Consider the following 15,468-nt stretch of genomic DNA (forward strand, 5'->3'; position numbering starts at 1 on the left):
CCCAGAGCTGGTCTTTCTCAGCAACAAGAGGAAGATTAGGGCCGCCCCGTGGCTTAGTGGTCAAGTGCGCGTGCTCCGCTACTGGTGGCCCAGGTTCAGATCCTGGGCGTGCACGGCTGCAATGCTTCTCCGGCCATGCTGAGGCTTTGTCCCACATACAGCAACTAGAAGGATGTGCAACTATGACATACAATTATCAACTGGGGCTTTGGGGAAAAAAAATAAAAAATAAAATAATAAAAAAAAGAGGAGGATTGGCATGGATATTAGCTCAGGGCTGATCTTCCTCACAAAAAAAAAAAAAAAAAAAAACTTGTTCTAAAAAAAAAAAAAGACACCATCAAAGGCCTGGCCCCGTGGCTGAGTGGTTCAAGTTCCCCATGCTCCGCTTCGGCGACCCGGGTTCACAGGTTCAGATCCTGGGCACGGACCTGTTCCACTCACCAGCTGCACTGTGGAGGTGACCCACATACAAAAAAACAGAGGAGGATTGGCAGAGATGTTAGCTCAGGGCTAATCTTCCTCAAGCAGAAACAGAGGAGGATTGGCAACAGATGTTGGCACAGGACTAATCTTCCTCGGTTAAAAAAAAAAAAAGACACCATCAATAAAATAAAAGACACCCCACAGAATGGGAGAAAATATTTGCAAATCTTGTATCTGATAAGGGACTTGTATCCAAAATATATAAAGAACTCTTACAACTCAACAATAAAAAGACAAATAAACCAATTTTAAAATGAGCAAAGGATCCGAATAGATATTTCTACAAGGAAGATATGCACATGACCAATAAGCACGTGAAAAGATACTCGCACCATCATTAGTCATTAGGGAAAGGCAAATCAAAACCACAATGAGATACCACTTCACATCCACTAGGATGGCTAGAATCAAAAAGTCAGATAATAAGTGTTGGTGAGGACGTGGAGAAATCAGAATCCTCATACAATGCTCATAGGAATGTAAAATGGTGCAGGTGCTTTGGAAAATAATCTGGCAGTTTTTCAAACATAGAGTTACCACATGATCTAGCAATTCCACTTCTAGGTATACACCCAAAAGAAACGAAAATATGCCCACAAGAAAACTTACACACGAATGTTTATAGCAGCATTATTCATAATAGCTGAAAGGTAGAAACAGCCCAAGCATCCATCAACAAACAAATGGATAAACAAAATGTATATATCCATGTGATGGAATATTATTTGGTCATAAAAAAAGAATGAACTACTGATAGATGCTACCACATGGATGAACCTTGAAAACATTACACTAAGTAAAAGAAGTCAGTCATAAAATCCACAGATTATATGATTTCATTCTTATGAAATTTTTGAATAAGGACAGAAAGTAGATTATTGGTCACTTAGGGGTGGGAGGTGGGAAGGATGGGAAGGTAAGGGGGGTTATAGCTAAAGGGTATGGGTTTTTTTTTTTTTGAGGTGATGAAAATGTTCTAAAATTGACTATGTGTCCCAAATTGTATGGCAGTGGGGTGGGGGTAGGATTAAAAAGAGGCTTTCTGGTTTTGCCTTACTATTAGGTGGAACACATAAAATTGCCATTTTTGTAAGTCAAGAACAGATATCAGTAACTTCATACCATTTTAATTTTTTGCAACAGGAATATTTGTGTAATAAAACATATTACTGAAGAAAACTAACCAAACATGTAATAACAATAAAAGAACAAGTATCTCCCTTTTCAAAACTAGACACAGGGATTGGGAAGTGAAAAATAGGTGGAACACAGAGGATTTTTAGGGCAGTGAAAATACTCTGTATGATGTCATAATATTGGACACATGTCATTATACATTTGTCCAAAGCCATGGAATGTATAACACCCAGAGTGAACCCTAATGTAAACTATGGACTTTGGGTCATAATGATGTTTCAATGTAGGTTCATCATTTGGAACAAATGTACCACTCTGATGAGGGATGTTGATAATGGGGTCATGTGTGGGGTGCATGTGTGGGGTCGGGGGTAAATGGGAAATCTCTGTATCGTCCCCTCAAGTTTGCTGTGAACCTAAAACTGCTCTAAAAAAATTAATACTTAATTTAAAAAAAAGACACATTGGTTTGCTTACTGCCCCCCAAATTTTAACCTCATTTTCTCCTAGTCTTTCAATCCAGCATCATGAATGAGCGGACAGGAGATTTCAGGCAGATCTTCCTAACTCTTGGCCACCAGAATAATCACATCAGTGGTGTGAGATCATGGAATGAGACTTGGAGTCAGGCCATCTAGAGGGTGAAATATTGTCACTTTGGACGAGATCAAGTTTCAATCCTCCCCTATGTTGAAATGGAGATAAAAATATTAACTTCAGATGATAATTGTGAAGATCAAGTGGGATGTGTGTGCAAAAAGGGGAGAAAAATGGTTCCTGACACATAGTAGATATTCAATAAGTTACTTTCCTTCACTGAAGGTGAAATATTCTGGATCAGCATTAGAGTGTTGGCAGCTTTGCATTGATCTATCAGCAGCCTTTGACTCCCAGGACAGAAATCAGCTAGGCACCAAGCCACATGAGCTCACACAGACCTCCACCTACCAATGTTGTTGAAAAGTCTGCCTTATGACCCCTAATGCAAGAATGAGGGTGAGCAGAAACAGTCTCCTGACAGATCATGACCTCCTATGACAAAACAAGGCTGAATGTTGGGTCCCTTTCTCTTTAAGTGATGTCACATGGTCAATACCGCTTTTAGATTAGATGGCTACGCAATCTCCTTCCAAGCACACAGGAAGATAAGCATTTCCCTTGATGCTGATGATAGGGTTTACGAAGAACCAGGAGGAGGCCTCGAGGAACTCTCAGTCCTAGTACCTGCCTATGCAGAAATGCAATCTTAACATCAGGTGTTTCCCTGCCTGCTCTGCCCTGGGACTCATCATACCCCTGTGCATCATAGACCCCAGCTTGCCTCTGAGTCAAGTTCTCCCTACAATTTAGGCAAGGCAGAGCAGGTGTAGAGCTTCAGAGTCCCCTAAAGATCTTTCAAGGAATTTTTCTACCTAGGACCCCCTCCAGACCTGTCCAACCAAACTCTGCAGAGGTGGAGCCCAGGAACCTGTAATTTCCAGTAAGTTTCCCAGGGGATTCTCTTGCAGCCAGACTGCCACCATATGGGTCTGAAGGACAGAAGAATGGGTCTGCCAAAGCCTATTATATGAAAGTCAGTATAGGGAGTTTCTCAAAGAAAATAGTTCCAGTTATCTCATGTCGAAGAACAAGAAGGTGAGAGTCATATTGAATGTACTTAAAGTTAGACAGGAAGATGTTTACGTTTGGAAATGTATGGTTCTTAGTAAGAGTTTAAGGTAAATAAACATTTCAGATTTCTTGGTAGATGCCAAGAAATCTACCCAAGAATACTTGGTTTTAGTACTTCTCTGTGCAAGATATAGTCAGTGAGAAAATTAGAAGTGAGCCTCATTTCTAATAAGTGATCCTGAAGAATAAACTGACTGCTGAGAGTTAGCCCCACTCCTAACATGGTGATCTGGAGAGAAATGATCCGAATGTGTCTGACAACAGCGAGACCAAGACAGAGACAGAGATAGCGAGAACATCCAAGACTGAGCACCAGCCTGGAGTCGGGCTGCTGAGGTTGGCCTTCTAGGGCCTTCCTGACAGATGACACCCAGAAGGTCAACTCTGGTCCCTAGCTCTTCCTGAACAGAGTCTTGGTGGTGTCCCAGTAGAGCCAAGGTGTCATCCAAGGAGAGGCATATGTAGTACACGGGCAGCCAGCCCCAGCCGTCGCGGAGGACCCCAGACCTTAGACTGCACACCCAGAGATCAAGAGTTTGGAGACATGGGGAAGACGCTGCCTCTGCTTGAAGAGTCTGGCCGCCATGAACAGGAGAAGCAAATAAAATATTTCAGCTGCCACCAGTTCGGAATATCAGCTGTGGTCGCTCCCCTTGGGGGAACCAAGGCAAAGGTCCCTTTATATCAGCTTAGGCAAATGACTGCTGTGGGCTGGGGATCACTGCGGGCCTCCACTCCCACCCCAGGGCACCAGTTTTAGTGCCTAAGGTTTGCAGGATAGGGTCTGCGTCCTGGGAAGAGTGGGATGCAGAAAGCATCCCTGAGTGTTTCAAATAGCTTCTCATTGGTCTCTTAGGAGGTGGCCTTTTGCTTTGGCTCATATGGAACCTGGCCAAGGACCCTCTCTTCATCCCTCTACATTAGTGCTCCCCAGAGTGTGGGAGCACCCACTGGCAATACAGGAGGTGATTTTAGTGGTACCTGGGCCATTTTTTTTGTTTTAATAGTTATGCATTTATTTGAAAGTGTTTAAGAAGAATAATTAGCACACCAAATCTGGATTTTTCTGGACTTGATTGCTTAGGACAAGGTTAAAGGAGGTACTTAATTTTAAAAAGTAGGTCAGGTTTAACAGAAATATTAAGTAAATAATAGTACAGGTGGTTTGGGGCTGAGGCATAAAGTGGTTGGGTGGGAAACAGTGGCTGGGAAAACACAGCTCTGGATCAAACATGTGAGTAACAGCCAAACACCAGGCCATCCCAGGAGAGAGGGAGATACCTTCTGGGAAGAAACATGTCCTGAAGGCATAAAATGTCACAAGGTCTGGGCCAGGAGGGGGAGGGGAACTTGTACCTGTATTTCCTTCCACCCACAATCACATGTCTACAGCCCAGGCTGAAGAGCTACAAACAAGAACAAGTAAAAACCACAACAGTTTTGTCAATAATCATAATACACTCCTTCTGTAACCAAAACCTAAAAGTGCTATCTCTCTAAACTTCCCAGGGGACCTTGCAAGTGTGAGCTATAACAGCCAAAGTAGACCATGGCCCCTCAATGCTGACAGCAGGCCGGGGACATTAGACATCTGCAGACGTGAGGGCTCTCCACCAGGCTCAGCAGGGTAGCCACTGCCCTGGCACTGGCAGCAACAGGGGACAATGCCACGACGAGCCAGAGAAGGGGAATGGCTCTGCCAAGGGCTGGCCGAGAGTGCTGGTCCAAACAGTGAACCCTAGACTGAGAGCAATTCAAAGGGAAGCCGTAATGCTGGCATGTTTGTTCCATCCTTCTCATTTTCAATTTATATTTTTTCCTGTGTGTTTTATAATGGTCACATATACTAGAGTATAAGTAAATATAATTTACAAATATGTAAATATCAGAGTGCACACTCAAAATTGTTTATGCATGGGAGGCAGGATCAAAAAAGTTTGGTGACTGTAAGTCTACGTGACTCACTCACTACACCTGCCTGGATTACTGTCAACACTTCTCTGCATAAACTGTACCTCCCCCGGTGGATGCTGAGGGAGGAGGGTTGGGGAGTTGTTGGGGGGACATATGCCACTGAGTTCAAATCACCTCATGCCATAGTGGGGGCTCTGGGGCCTGGAGGGTTCTGAGGGGCCCAGGATCCCTGTAGGATTGGGTATAGGGAGGCTTTGTAACTTCTATTTAGAGTCCTGGAAGGAGCAGGGGGCGTTCAGAGGGATGTGCACTAGAGCCTCAGCCAGTGTGCAGTCTTGGGTGAGCCACTCTGAACTTCAAGTTCGTCTTCTGTAAAATGAAGAGCTAGTGAGTGATATACACTTCATGGCACTGTTGCGAGGCCCACATGAGGTGAGAGGAAAAGGGCTTTGGGGAATCACAGAGTATCTTCCTTCTCCCGGGTACTCTCCTAGGCATGAGGTGGCCCTAGAGGCTCCTGAGCTCCAAAGCCTGCATGGACAGGGTGTCACAGGGCCAGCCAGGGGAACCTGTGCTGAGGCCCCTGCCCAGACGGGCCAGAAGTCATGCACAGCCCAAGGGAGCAGGGGCACTGGCACCCAGCCGCCCTCACCACCCTTCAGCTGCCCCCGCCATCTCCAGGCTACTGCAGCTGCTGGGGAAGTTCAAGGGCAAGGAGGCTTTCACTCTGACTCTTCTCTTTGACCTCTGCCAGACCTTGGGGGTGACAAGGGGAAGGAGAGGAGACAGCTGACACTCATGCAGTGGCAGGTACTCGTTCTGAGCACTTTCAGCGGTCCTCCTGCCTTACAGCCTCCTTTCACCCAAGCCTCCTCCGGCCCCCACCTCTAGATTCCCGGCCACAGCACAGGCTGATCTGTGCATGTTGCAGAAAATAGGATAAACCAGGGCTGCTTTGTATGGTTGCAAGTTCAGAGGCTTTAGAGTTTTCTGGATCTAGCCTTGAAGCATCTAGAAACACCTGAATACTTGGATGATTCCCATCTCTCTCTCCTTCTTGTCCCCCTACTCACCCTGCTGGGTATTGAACTCCAGACCACAGGCTCCCCAAACCTCTGTGCTCCCTTTGGAGAAAATGGTTCCACTGACCTCCCTCAATCCATTCCCATCCCATCTACTTCCTCTAAGTCCCTGCAAGAGAACTTCTCTGGGAGCAGGAATCTGCTTTGACTCATTCCATTCTCCCATTTCTGATTCTTGCCATTTGAAGAAGCAGGAGAGAGAGAGGTTCTCCTATGCACCTTTGTGGGGATGCATAAGGGAGTTAGAAGTAGGCTCATCTTTGCCTGTGTCCAGGGCCAAGCAAGAATCAATGGAGGTCAAAGTCATAGCCTTTCACTCCCGCTGGTGGCACAAGAAGCAGAGAAAGTATCCTTCCCAATTTTGTACAGACTGCATTATGCTTTTTACTGTTCTCTGCTGACATCCTGAAAGAGATTGTGAGCTTCTCATGCACAGGCACACAGTCGCTCATCCATCTCTGTGTCTCCCAGCCCAGCTCAGTGCCTGGCACACAGGAGGTGTTCGTGGATGCTGGAGTGAGCCATGAGGGCAAGGCCACGGCTGATTCAGCTCTGTCCTCCTGGGGCTAACACAGAGTCTAACACAACGGATGCTCTGTACTGCTTATTTAATTAAAGTTGCTGGCATAATGGCCACCTCTCTCCTCCCCCTGCCCTGGCTGAGACCTCCAAATTAAACACAGACTTTGGACCACTCGGTAGATCCTGCAAATCAGTGCGGAGATACAGAGATCCATTGCACAAGGCTGCCTGAGATGGAGGTTTTCCCCAGGTGTGAGCTCTCCCAACCGCCCAGGAAGGGGGTAAAGGTGAGAAGTGTCTCTCACCACAGTGCAGACAAACAGGGTCAGAAGGCTGTCGGCTCCACCCTACCTGTGCGTGCCCTCACCACCAAAAGCACACTGCCGGAGGGGAGAAGACCAAAGCCAGCCCCCGCCTCTGTGGTTTCACTTCTATGGTGAATCATTTCCAATCTTGGGTTTAAGTATTGTCAGGCCAACGGTGAACGAGAGGCAGCAGGGAGAGCCCTAGGAGTGAGGGTCCACCTGCCGTGGTCCAGCATGCCAGGCATCCGTAGGCCCAACCACAAGCCTCCTGCGGAGGGAAGAGTTAATCTGCCTCCCTGGGATGTGGTGAGAACGACGTGAGCAAGTGCTCGGCAAATGGGAAAATCCTCCACACCTGTGTGTTATTTAAGGCGCTAACAGGAGTTGCAGGACAGATTCCAAGGCGCCACCTGGAAGAGTTGTGGGGTGCTATCTGCATAGACGCAATATGAAAAGTCACCCCCCACTCCCCACCTGCCCCCAGCAAAGCAGCTCTGCCTCCCTTTCTCCAGAAGAGACCACGGACTCTGGTTGCCTGAATCCAGCTTTGTCTGGCTGCCCGGGGGCTCCAGGGCACCCAAGAAGGGAGAGAGAAAGGAGAGAGCCGAAGCAGTTTGCTGTCAGCGAGGAGCTGCTGAAAGGAAGCGGGGAAGATGTGAAAGATGGTCCCCCACGCAGAGGAGGATTTTCCAGGAAGCTAATAAGCTTAAAAGCTTCAGGCTCCTCACTCGCATGGACCCTTCCAAGTCCGTCTACCTAATTTTGTATTTATGACTTTGTGTTCTTGTTCTAAGAGCCTCCAAAACCATATAAGCTTCAGGCCCCACAAAACCTGTGTCTGCCCTGGCTCCCAAGTAGGACTCCTCTCTCCTCAGAGATGAGCTCCCATCTCTCCCCCAACCGGAAGTCCAATGCCCTCCACTGGCCAGTCTCCTCCCACTGGACATTCACCTGTCTAGCCGACTCGGACAGGCCTGCAGCTTCCTGGGCTCATGACATTCCCCTGCCGGGAATTTTCCCTAACTTTTCGGCCTGCTGCACTCCTCACTCTTCAGGGCCCACAGGAAATACTACCCACAGAAGGAAGCCTTCCCCCAAGTCCCAGGCAGAGTCAGCACTCCCTCCTGGGTGCCCCCATCATGCTCAGTATGTCCCTCTGTCACAGCACAAATACTCCACATGGAAACTTCAGTTTTGAGGGTTCCCCTCTCTGCCCAGGCTGTGTGCCCCTCCCAGAGTCCAGACAGGCTGATCTGATTCTCTATCCCCAGAGCCTACCAGCTGGGAGTTGGCCCTCCCAGGGGCTGGGCAAATGTTTCTTGAAAAAAATTAATCATTGAATGGTTCTACTGCTGGCGACAACGACAGAGTGATTTTGGAAGGTCAGAGTTCAGTCCTGGTGTCCTACCTGCAGTCATTGCTCTCACATTCTGGCCACCCCAGCTGCATACCTTATTCAGCTCCCCAGGGAAGCGGAGCCCTGAGGAACCATTCCTGGAGCCTCTGCGCCCCCTTGTGGCTGAAATGGCCATCGGCACCTTCACCAAGAACTACAGCAACAAGCAGGGCCTCATCCTTGGACACCCTGCACAGCCGCTGGTCCCCCAGAGCAACGTGTTTACCAGCGTCTGATTCACATGGAGGCTCAAGTTCTACAATTTCTGTAAGTCCTTGGCCTAGAAGGGGCTATAACGACTCATCTCACTGTGGGAGATCAAGATTTGACCATCCTAAAATATATCTCTTTACCTTGATTGTTTTCTCTGAGGGACATTTGACCTCCCCCACTAACTGCCTAAAGAATTTGACATGGTGGCTCCTTCCTGGAACAGATCTATCATGATGGCTGTAAAGATAATGTAGGATAAATGTTACAATAGGAAAGGCACCAACAAGCCCATCTTATCGGAAGTTCTGTCTCTCTGGCCACATTCTCTGGATGGCCCTGCGAGGAGTTGCCAGACAATCATTTACATTTATAAGGGAAATCTCCATTTGTAAAAGTATCTCCCTCTCTGTTTTGGGAAGAGGGGGGGATGGCCTCATTTCTAGAGGCTTATCAATGTGGAAGGTGAGGCCTTAAATCTGCATAATAACCTTACTCTTGTTTACTGTGCTTTAGTGGTAATCTCCTGTGACTCCCCCCACCCCCAACATCCTCCTTTGTCGTTGGCTGAACATGGTATTTAAGACGAGAATTTCTACTATTGTGTTGAGAAACGCAGTGTCCCTACTTTCTCCCATGTATACATGTTATTAAACTTGGTATTATTTTCTCCTGCTAACCTGTCTTGTTAATTATTTGGCCAGCCATGAGAACCTTAAGGGAAGGGGCAGAGGGGGATTCTTCCTCTTCCCCCGACAGTTTTGGCGTAGTGGCCAGGAGGCACACTGGCTGGCAAGTTGCCTTCTTTGGCTGGAAGACCTGCCTTCTCCCTGGACTACTGCAGATGATGAGATACGGGAACGCCTGACAAAAGCCGGCAAAAAAGGTAAGACTTCTTACCACGTCAGGCTCCCGGAATCTCTATCTGCAGGGTCTGGCGGAAGGAAGTGGTGAGAATTTTTTTCTCTTGCTAAATTTAGATTGGCAGGAGAAAATATTTGGGAAACTAGTTTCTTGTGCTTTTGGTGACTCTTGGTTTAAATTTGGTAGAGTACTCTTGGTTTTGATCTTGATCCCTTTTCCTCCCAGAGTAGTCTCTGTCTTGTTCTGTGTCCTGAGAACTTGGCTTTGTGACCAGTGAGAATATTCTCCTTGGTCTCCACCATACGGAAGGTGCATTTACCTGGGTGCCCTTGGTGGCCAGTTGAGTAGACTGGGGTTCCGAACTGTCTCTTTGTCCGGCTGTGCCAAGCTCTCAGGGGAGTTTGTCCTGAATATCTTTGGGAGTGAATTCTGTGGATCATGGGGGCTACATCATCTGCGCCCTCACCAGGGACGCCTCTTGCGTCCATGGTAAAGATTTATTCTAAGCGTGGAAAGTTACCTCCGGGTCTTTCCTTAAAAAGGCTTATTGGATCCAGTCACTTGGAATAAATATACAAATGAAGATCCTACTCGTCAATGGCCAGACGACGGATCCTTTGAATTGGAAAAACTTCTAAATTGGGGGGAAAAAAAATGTTTTGAGAGCTCTCATATAATTGTTTATTTGGTACCTAAGAATTAAGGCCAGGAAAAGGAAGGGAAAAATTTGACTAGCCTTATGACCTTGACTCAGGTTACAACTGAATTGAGAACATGTAAAAGTGTAAGTGTTGATAAGATTATAAAGGTTGGAATGTTTGAGCTAATTTTATATAAAGAGGATACATCAACTTTGCCTGAGTATGTTTTAAAATGTCTGACTGGGAATGCTTCCCTTGTCCAAAATTAGAAGACCAAGACCTGTTGATAAAAATCTTAATAATAACTATGTTTAAAGATATAAGAGGTGATGAAATTTACATGAAATTTTGTAGAAAAAAACTGATGTTATTTCTATTACAGAACTGATTAACAAAAATAGTAATTTAAATGATGGCTAATTTTATCTAATGTCTTATGAAGTCTTGTAGGCAATCTAAATAATTATTGGGAATAAGTAACTAAATAGTTGTAAAAAAGATGAATGTTGGATGAACTTTAAACAATAATTATGTGTTATGGTGGTTACAGCTTCCAAACTCTTTTTGGTGACTTAAAACTTTAGAGTTTTGCTAAATTTTATGATAAAAATTCAGTTGAGTGGATCATTTCCAAATAACATAAGATATTAGACATTGATTGCTAAATATACATTTGTCTACTTTTGGCTTTTCATTACAGGAAAACTAAAAAGTGTTTTGGGTCTAATGGTAAACATGTCTTGTGTTTTATTAAAAGATTGTACTATAAAGTAACATATGTCTAGAAATTATGAAGTGTTTATAAATTTTCCAAGCCACAAGATACTAATGTAAAAGAAAGTTTATAATTGTTTACTTAGTTTTTACTTACAAATTAAGGTTTCTAAGGGTTAAAATTTCTAATTAGTATATGTGATTGAAGCTACTAAAAATTAAGAAAAATATATCTGTGTACAAGAAAAGTAAGATAAATAAAAAAAATACAAAGAATGAAAATATTTTGTTTGATTGATTAAGAAAGATAAATTTGTCTTCAAGTACTAGGAGGGAAAAGAAAGACATGGGACAAATTCTGAATGTAAAAAGGAAGTTATAGAAAGTCTGTGGAAGGAATTCTGGAAAAGGAGTTTTACGCATGGTCAACTTGGCTAAGATTAAAATAAAATAATTAAGTAAATGAGTTTTAATATCAGAAGTAAGCTGGTACAAAATTACAATTTGGTCTTCTGTCTCTTAAAAGGATAATTTGCTTAAACTTGATAAAGAGGTTATAAAAGATTTTTCTTTACCTTTGAGTAAGTCTACCTAAAAGACAGAAAAAAAAAAAAAACTGTTAAAATAATTTCCTACGTTCAAAAGACTGAGGTCTCTCTATTAAGGCTTTTTGGACTGTTAGTGCTCTGTTTGCCTTGACTTTTTATATTTTTGACAAGATCCCCAAAATTCATATAAAAGTCTTTCTTTTACTTTTTTTCTTTGAGAATTTTCAAAGGGCCCTGAAACTTCTCAAAGAAATTTGCTGTCTTCCTATAAGGAGAAAGATACTAAACTTATTAGGCTGATTCAGTATGTTAAATTACATAGGAAACATTGTCAGACAAGTGATGATAAGCCTGCTTAGGTGGTATTTTGTGGGTAAATGTTATTGATATAGGCGTTTTAAAATTGTATAACATTACTGAAATTCTGATCTGTTCTGGTTATCAGTCATAATTCTGGTTATTATTATTTTAAAGTGTTGTATGTCACAAAATTAACCAAATTTCTTTGTGAATTGCCATTTTGAGGTCTTGTTGTTTACAGACATTTCTTTGCTCTAATGCTTTTGCAAAAAATGTTTCAACTTCAGAAAAATTCATAGAAAGGACTCTGACATTTACACTGGAACACAGGTTTCTGACAAACTTTCTGATCATAAAACTGAACTTGGTAAGAAATTACAGAAATCTGATAGAGAGACTGATGACTTCATGAAGCTGCTAACAAAAAGATCGAGATCAAGCATGGATTACACAGGACTGAATAAACTGATAAGGATGATTATAATCTTTATGATTTTTCATTTGAAGTATTGCTAAATTTTTAATGTTTTGTTTTTTTCAGATTTAAGGAAAACTTTTTCTCTTTTCTCCTGAGCTAGCTATGACTTATAGCAATTTGGTAAATGATACTTTTGTAAGTAAAATTGAAATATTTATCTTTTTCTCTCTATCTGATCCCTCGAATTTGAAAACTCTTAGTAAGTGAGTATTGTTGTTTTCATGGCAATATAGTTATTTGCATAAGTTCAGTAAGAATCTGTTCTCCTTATAACAGGACACAATTGGAAACACTGGTTATATTACCAAGGCTGTGACTGGAACATCATATTTGCGATATAACCATACAGCTTTTGAGGAATGAAGATTGGACTTTACAGAATAAAGCCACGTGTAAATATTGGCCTGGTACCTTATGTTCCAAGCAGCACTTACCAGGATAAGTAAAGAATGTCACTTATCTGGCAGGTACAAGGAACCTCGAAATATTGTGGGGGAACCACAAAAGAGAGGAATTCACCCAAATCTGTAGGTATTGCAGGTGAAGTCTGATGACAAAATCCTTGGCTTGGCTTTCCTGGCCTCGAGAGGCCTTTAAAGTTCAATCTGAGATTCCTTATAAAAAGTTCCAGCAAAGCAGATTTAAAAGAGCTTATATGATTAATTGCTATTCTTGCTGTACTTATGTAAATAATTGGGCCAACTCTATTGGAACTAGACTTATTTTACAAACTAGTTAGTTTTAATTTGGCTATCTTAATAAAAATGAGGGTGATTTTAGAGAGAAAAATTATATTTCAGTAAAAACTATAGTATACATTTGCGGATATTAGATCCTAGTTTTGTTAATTGTCTTTTGAGGTTTTTGTTTTATATCTGTTGACTAGACTGGATCCTGATTTCTTCTAGTCTCCTGAAATATCTGGCTACAGATATCCAAACTAACGTTTTTGATTTTTTCCATCATTTTCATTTGGAATCACTGAAAACTGAACCTGCCCTTTTTCCTGAAGACTTACAAACTGAAGCTGATGGACTTGATATAAACCGGAGAGATCACCTGATGACATCATCAGGGACATTTAAACTGCAAAAGATGCTTTGATGCTGACATCTAAAACCTTAACTAGCTGTCCTCTGAACTCAGAAACTGGTTTATAATTTGCTCCAACCATTAACCTTGTTTTTCTTTTGTTTACATAGAAATGCTTCTATTAAATACTTGATTGCTTGCTTCCACAATATAGGCATAACCTTGAGAGCCCACCTGCATCACCACCTTCTGAAATGAACTTAATTGAACTGATCTATTATCAGGACTAAGAAATGTGTTCAGTGAGATGAAACAGCCTACCAACTCAGCTTCTGGACTATGAAACTTCTTTAAGTTTCAAAAGGACTGTGAAACTTCTAGTTTCAGAGGCGGGACTGTGGGAGATCAAGATTTGACCATCCTAAAATATATCTCTTTACCTTGATTGTTTTCTCTGAGGGACATTTGACCTCCCCCACTAACTGCCTAAAGAATTTGACATGGTGGCTCCTTCCTGGAACAGATCTATCATGATGGCTGTAAAGATAATGTAGGATAAATGTTACAATAGGAAAGGCACCAACAAGCCCATCTTATCGGAAGTTCTGTCTCTCTGGCCACATTCTCTGGATGGCCCTTGGAGGAGTTGCCAGACAATCATTTACATTTATAAGAGAAATCTCCATTTGTAAAGGTATCTCCCTCTCTGTTTTGGGAAGAGGGGGGGATGGCCTCATTTCTAGAGGCTTATCAATGTGGAAGGTGAGGCCTTAAATCTGCATAATAACCTTACTCTTGTTTACTGTGCTTTAGTGGTAATCTCCTGTAAGTGACTCCCCCCACCCCCAACATCCTCCTTTGTCGTTGGCTGAACATGGTATTTAAGACGAGAATTTCTGCTATTGTGTTGAGAAACACAGTGTCCCTGCTTTCGCCCATGTATACATGTTATTAAACTTGGTATTATTTTCTCCTGCTAAGCTGTCTTGTTAATTATTTGGCCAGCCATAAGAACCTTAAGGAAAAGGGCAGAGGGAGATTCTTCCTCTTCCCCCGACATCACCCATGGTCCCTGTAGGGAAGCAGAATTTGCCACCTCAAGATGTGTCTTTGGCATGAGGATTATTTTGGGCTGGTTATTTTTTTAAAAACACTGCAGACAGGGCCGGCCCTGTGGCTTAGCAGTTAAGTGCGTGCGCTCTGCTGCTGGCGGCCCAGGTTTGGATCCCGGGAGCGCACCGATGTACCGCTTCTCCAGCCATGCTGAGGCCACGTCCCACATACAGCAACTAGGAGGATGTGCAGCTATGACATACAACTATCTACTGGGGCTTTGGGGGAAAAAATAAATAAATAAAATTATAAAAAAAAAAAACACTGCAGACATGTGAGAAGCTCTGAAAACCAAGTAAAAGTTACCCTTTGTAAGAGACATTTATATTTGTAAGGGAAATTTGTAGAGGTGTCTCCCTCTCCTTACCAGGAAGAGGGGGATGACCTTATCTCTAGAAACTCCTATCAATGGGGAAGGCGAGGACTTAAATCTACATAATAACCTTACTCTTGCGTACTGTGCCTTTTCTGGTAATCTCCTATAACTGACTCCGCCCAGCCCCAACATCCTCCTTTGTCTTTAACTGGAGATGGTATTTAAGGTGGCAGGAACCTCGGCCGTCTGACCAGTTACTCAGCTTTCCTGGGTTTCTCCCACGTATACATGTTATAAAGCTTCGTTTGATTTTTTCCTGTTATTCTGCCTCATGTCAATTTAATTCTTAGACCAGCCAGAAGGACCTAGAGGGTAGAGCAATTGTCTTCCTCCCCGACATCCCAGAGACCCCAGCCTGGACCTGGTTCCCCTGACAGTGAAGTGGTCTCCACCTCTGTCTAGCAGGTCTCCAAGCAGAAAAGGGAAGTCCATCCCTGCTACCTGTGTCTCTGGTCTGACGTGCCTGCCTGTGGTTCCAAGGCCGGTCTGGCAGCCTCTGAGTGAATGCTTCAAATCCTAGGGCCTCCAGGACACCTGGGATTTGTGCCAGGGCCGGGAAAGGCTATGGAGACCCAGTTCCGCAAGGAGTCACACAGCAAAGTCACGCCCTCCTTCCTAAGAAGTCCACCAGCTACTCTATTGCAAGAGCTTTCCTCACTCTGTGCCACAGAGTGCCGCC

At 43.6% G+C, this 15,468-nt stretch overlaps 1 protein-coding gene across 1 annotated transcript in view; it reads right to left on the minus strand.

Moving 5' to 3' along the window:
- Positions 1-8,649, minus strand: part of SMIM35 (small integral membrane protein 35) — a 34,642-nt gene extending 25,993 nt beyond the window's left edge. Inside the window, 1 exon segment of the mRNA XM_087434088.1 lies at positions 8,569-8,649. Coding sequence (XP_087290214.1) covers positions 8,569-8,649 — 81 coding nt within the window.
- Positions 8,650-15,468: the final 6,819 nt, after the last annotated feature.

The sequence above is a fragment of the Ceratotherium simum genome, chromosome 7 (assembly GCF_057802395.1).
Source record: "Ceratotherium simum simum isolate JZ-2026a chromosome 7, ASM5780239v1, whole genome shotgun sequence".
In the NCBI taxonomy this organism is placed as follows: Eukaryota; Metazoa; Chordata; class Mammalia; order Perissodactyla; family Rhinocerotidae; genus Ceratotherium; species Ceratotherium simum.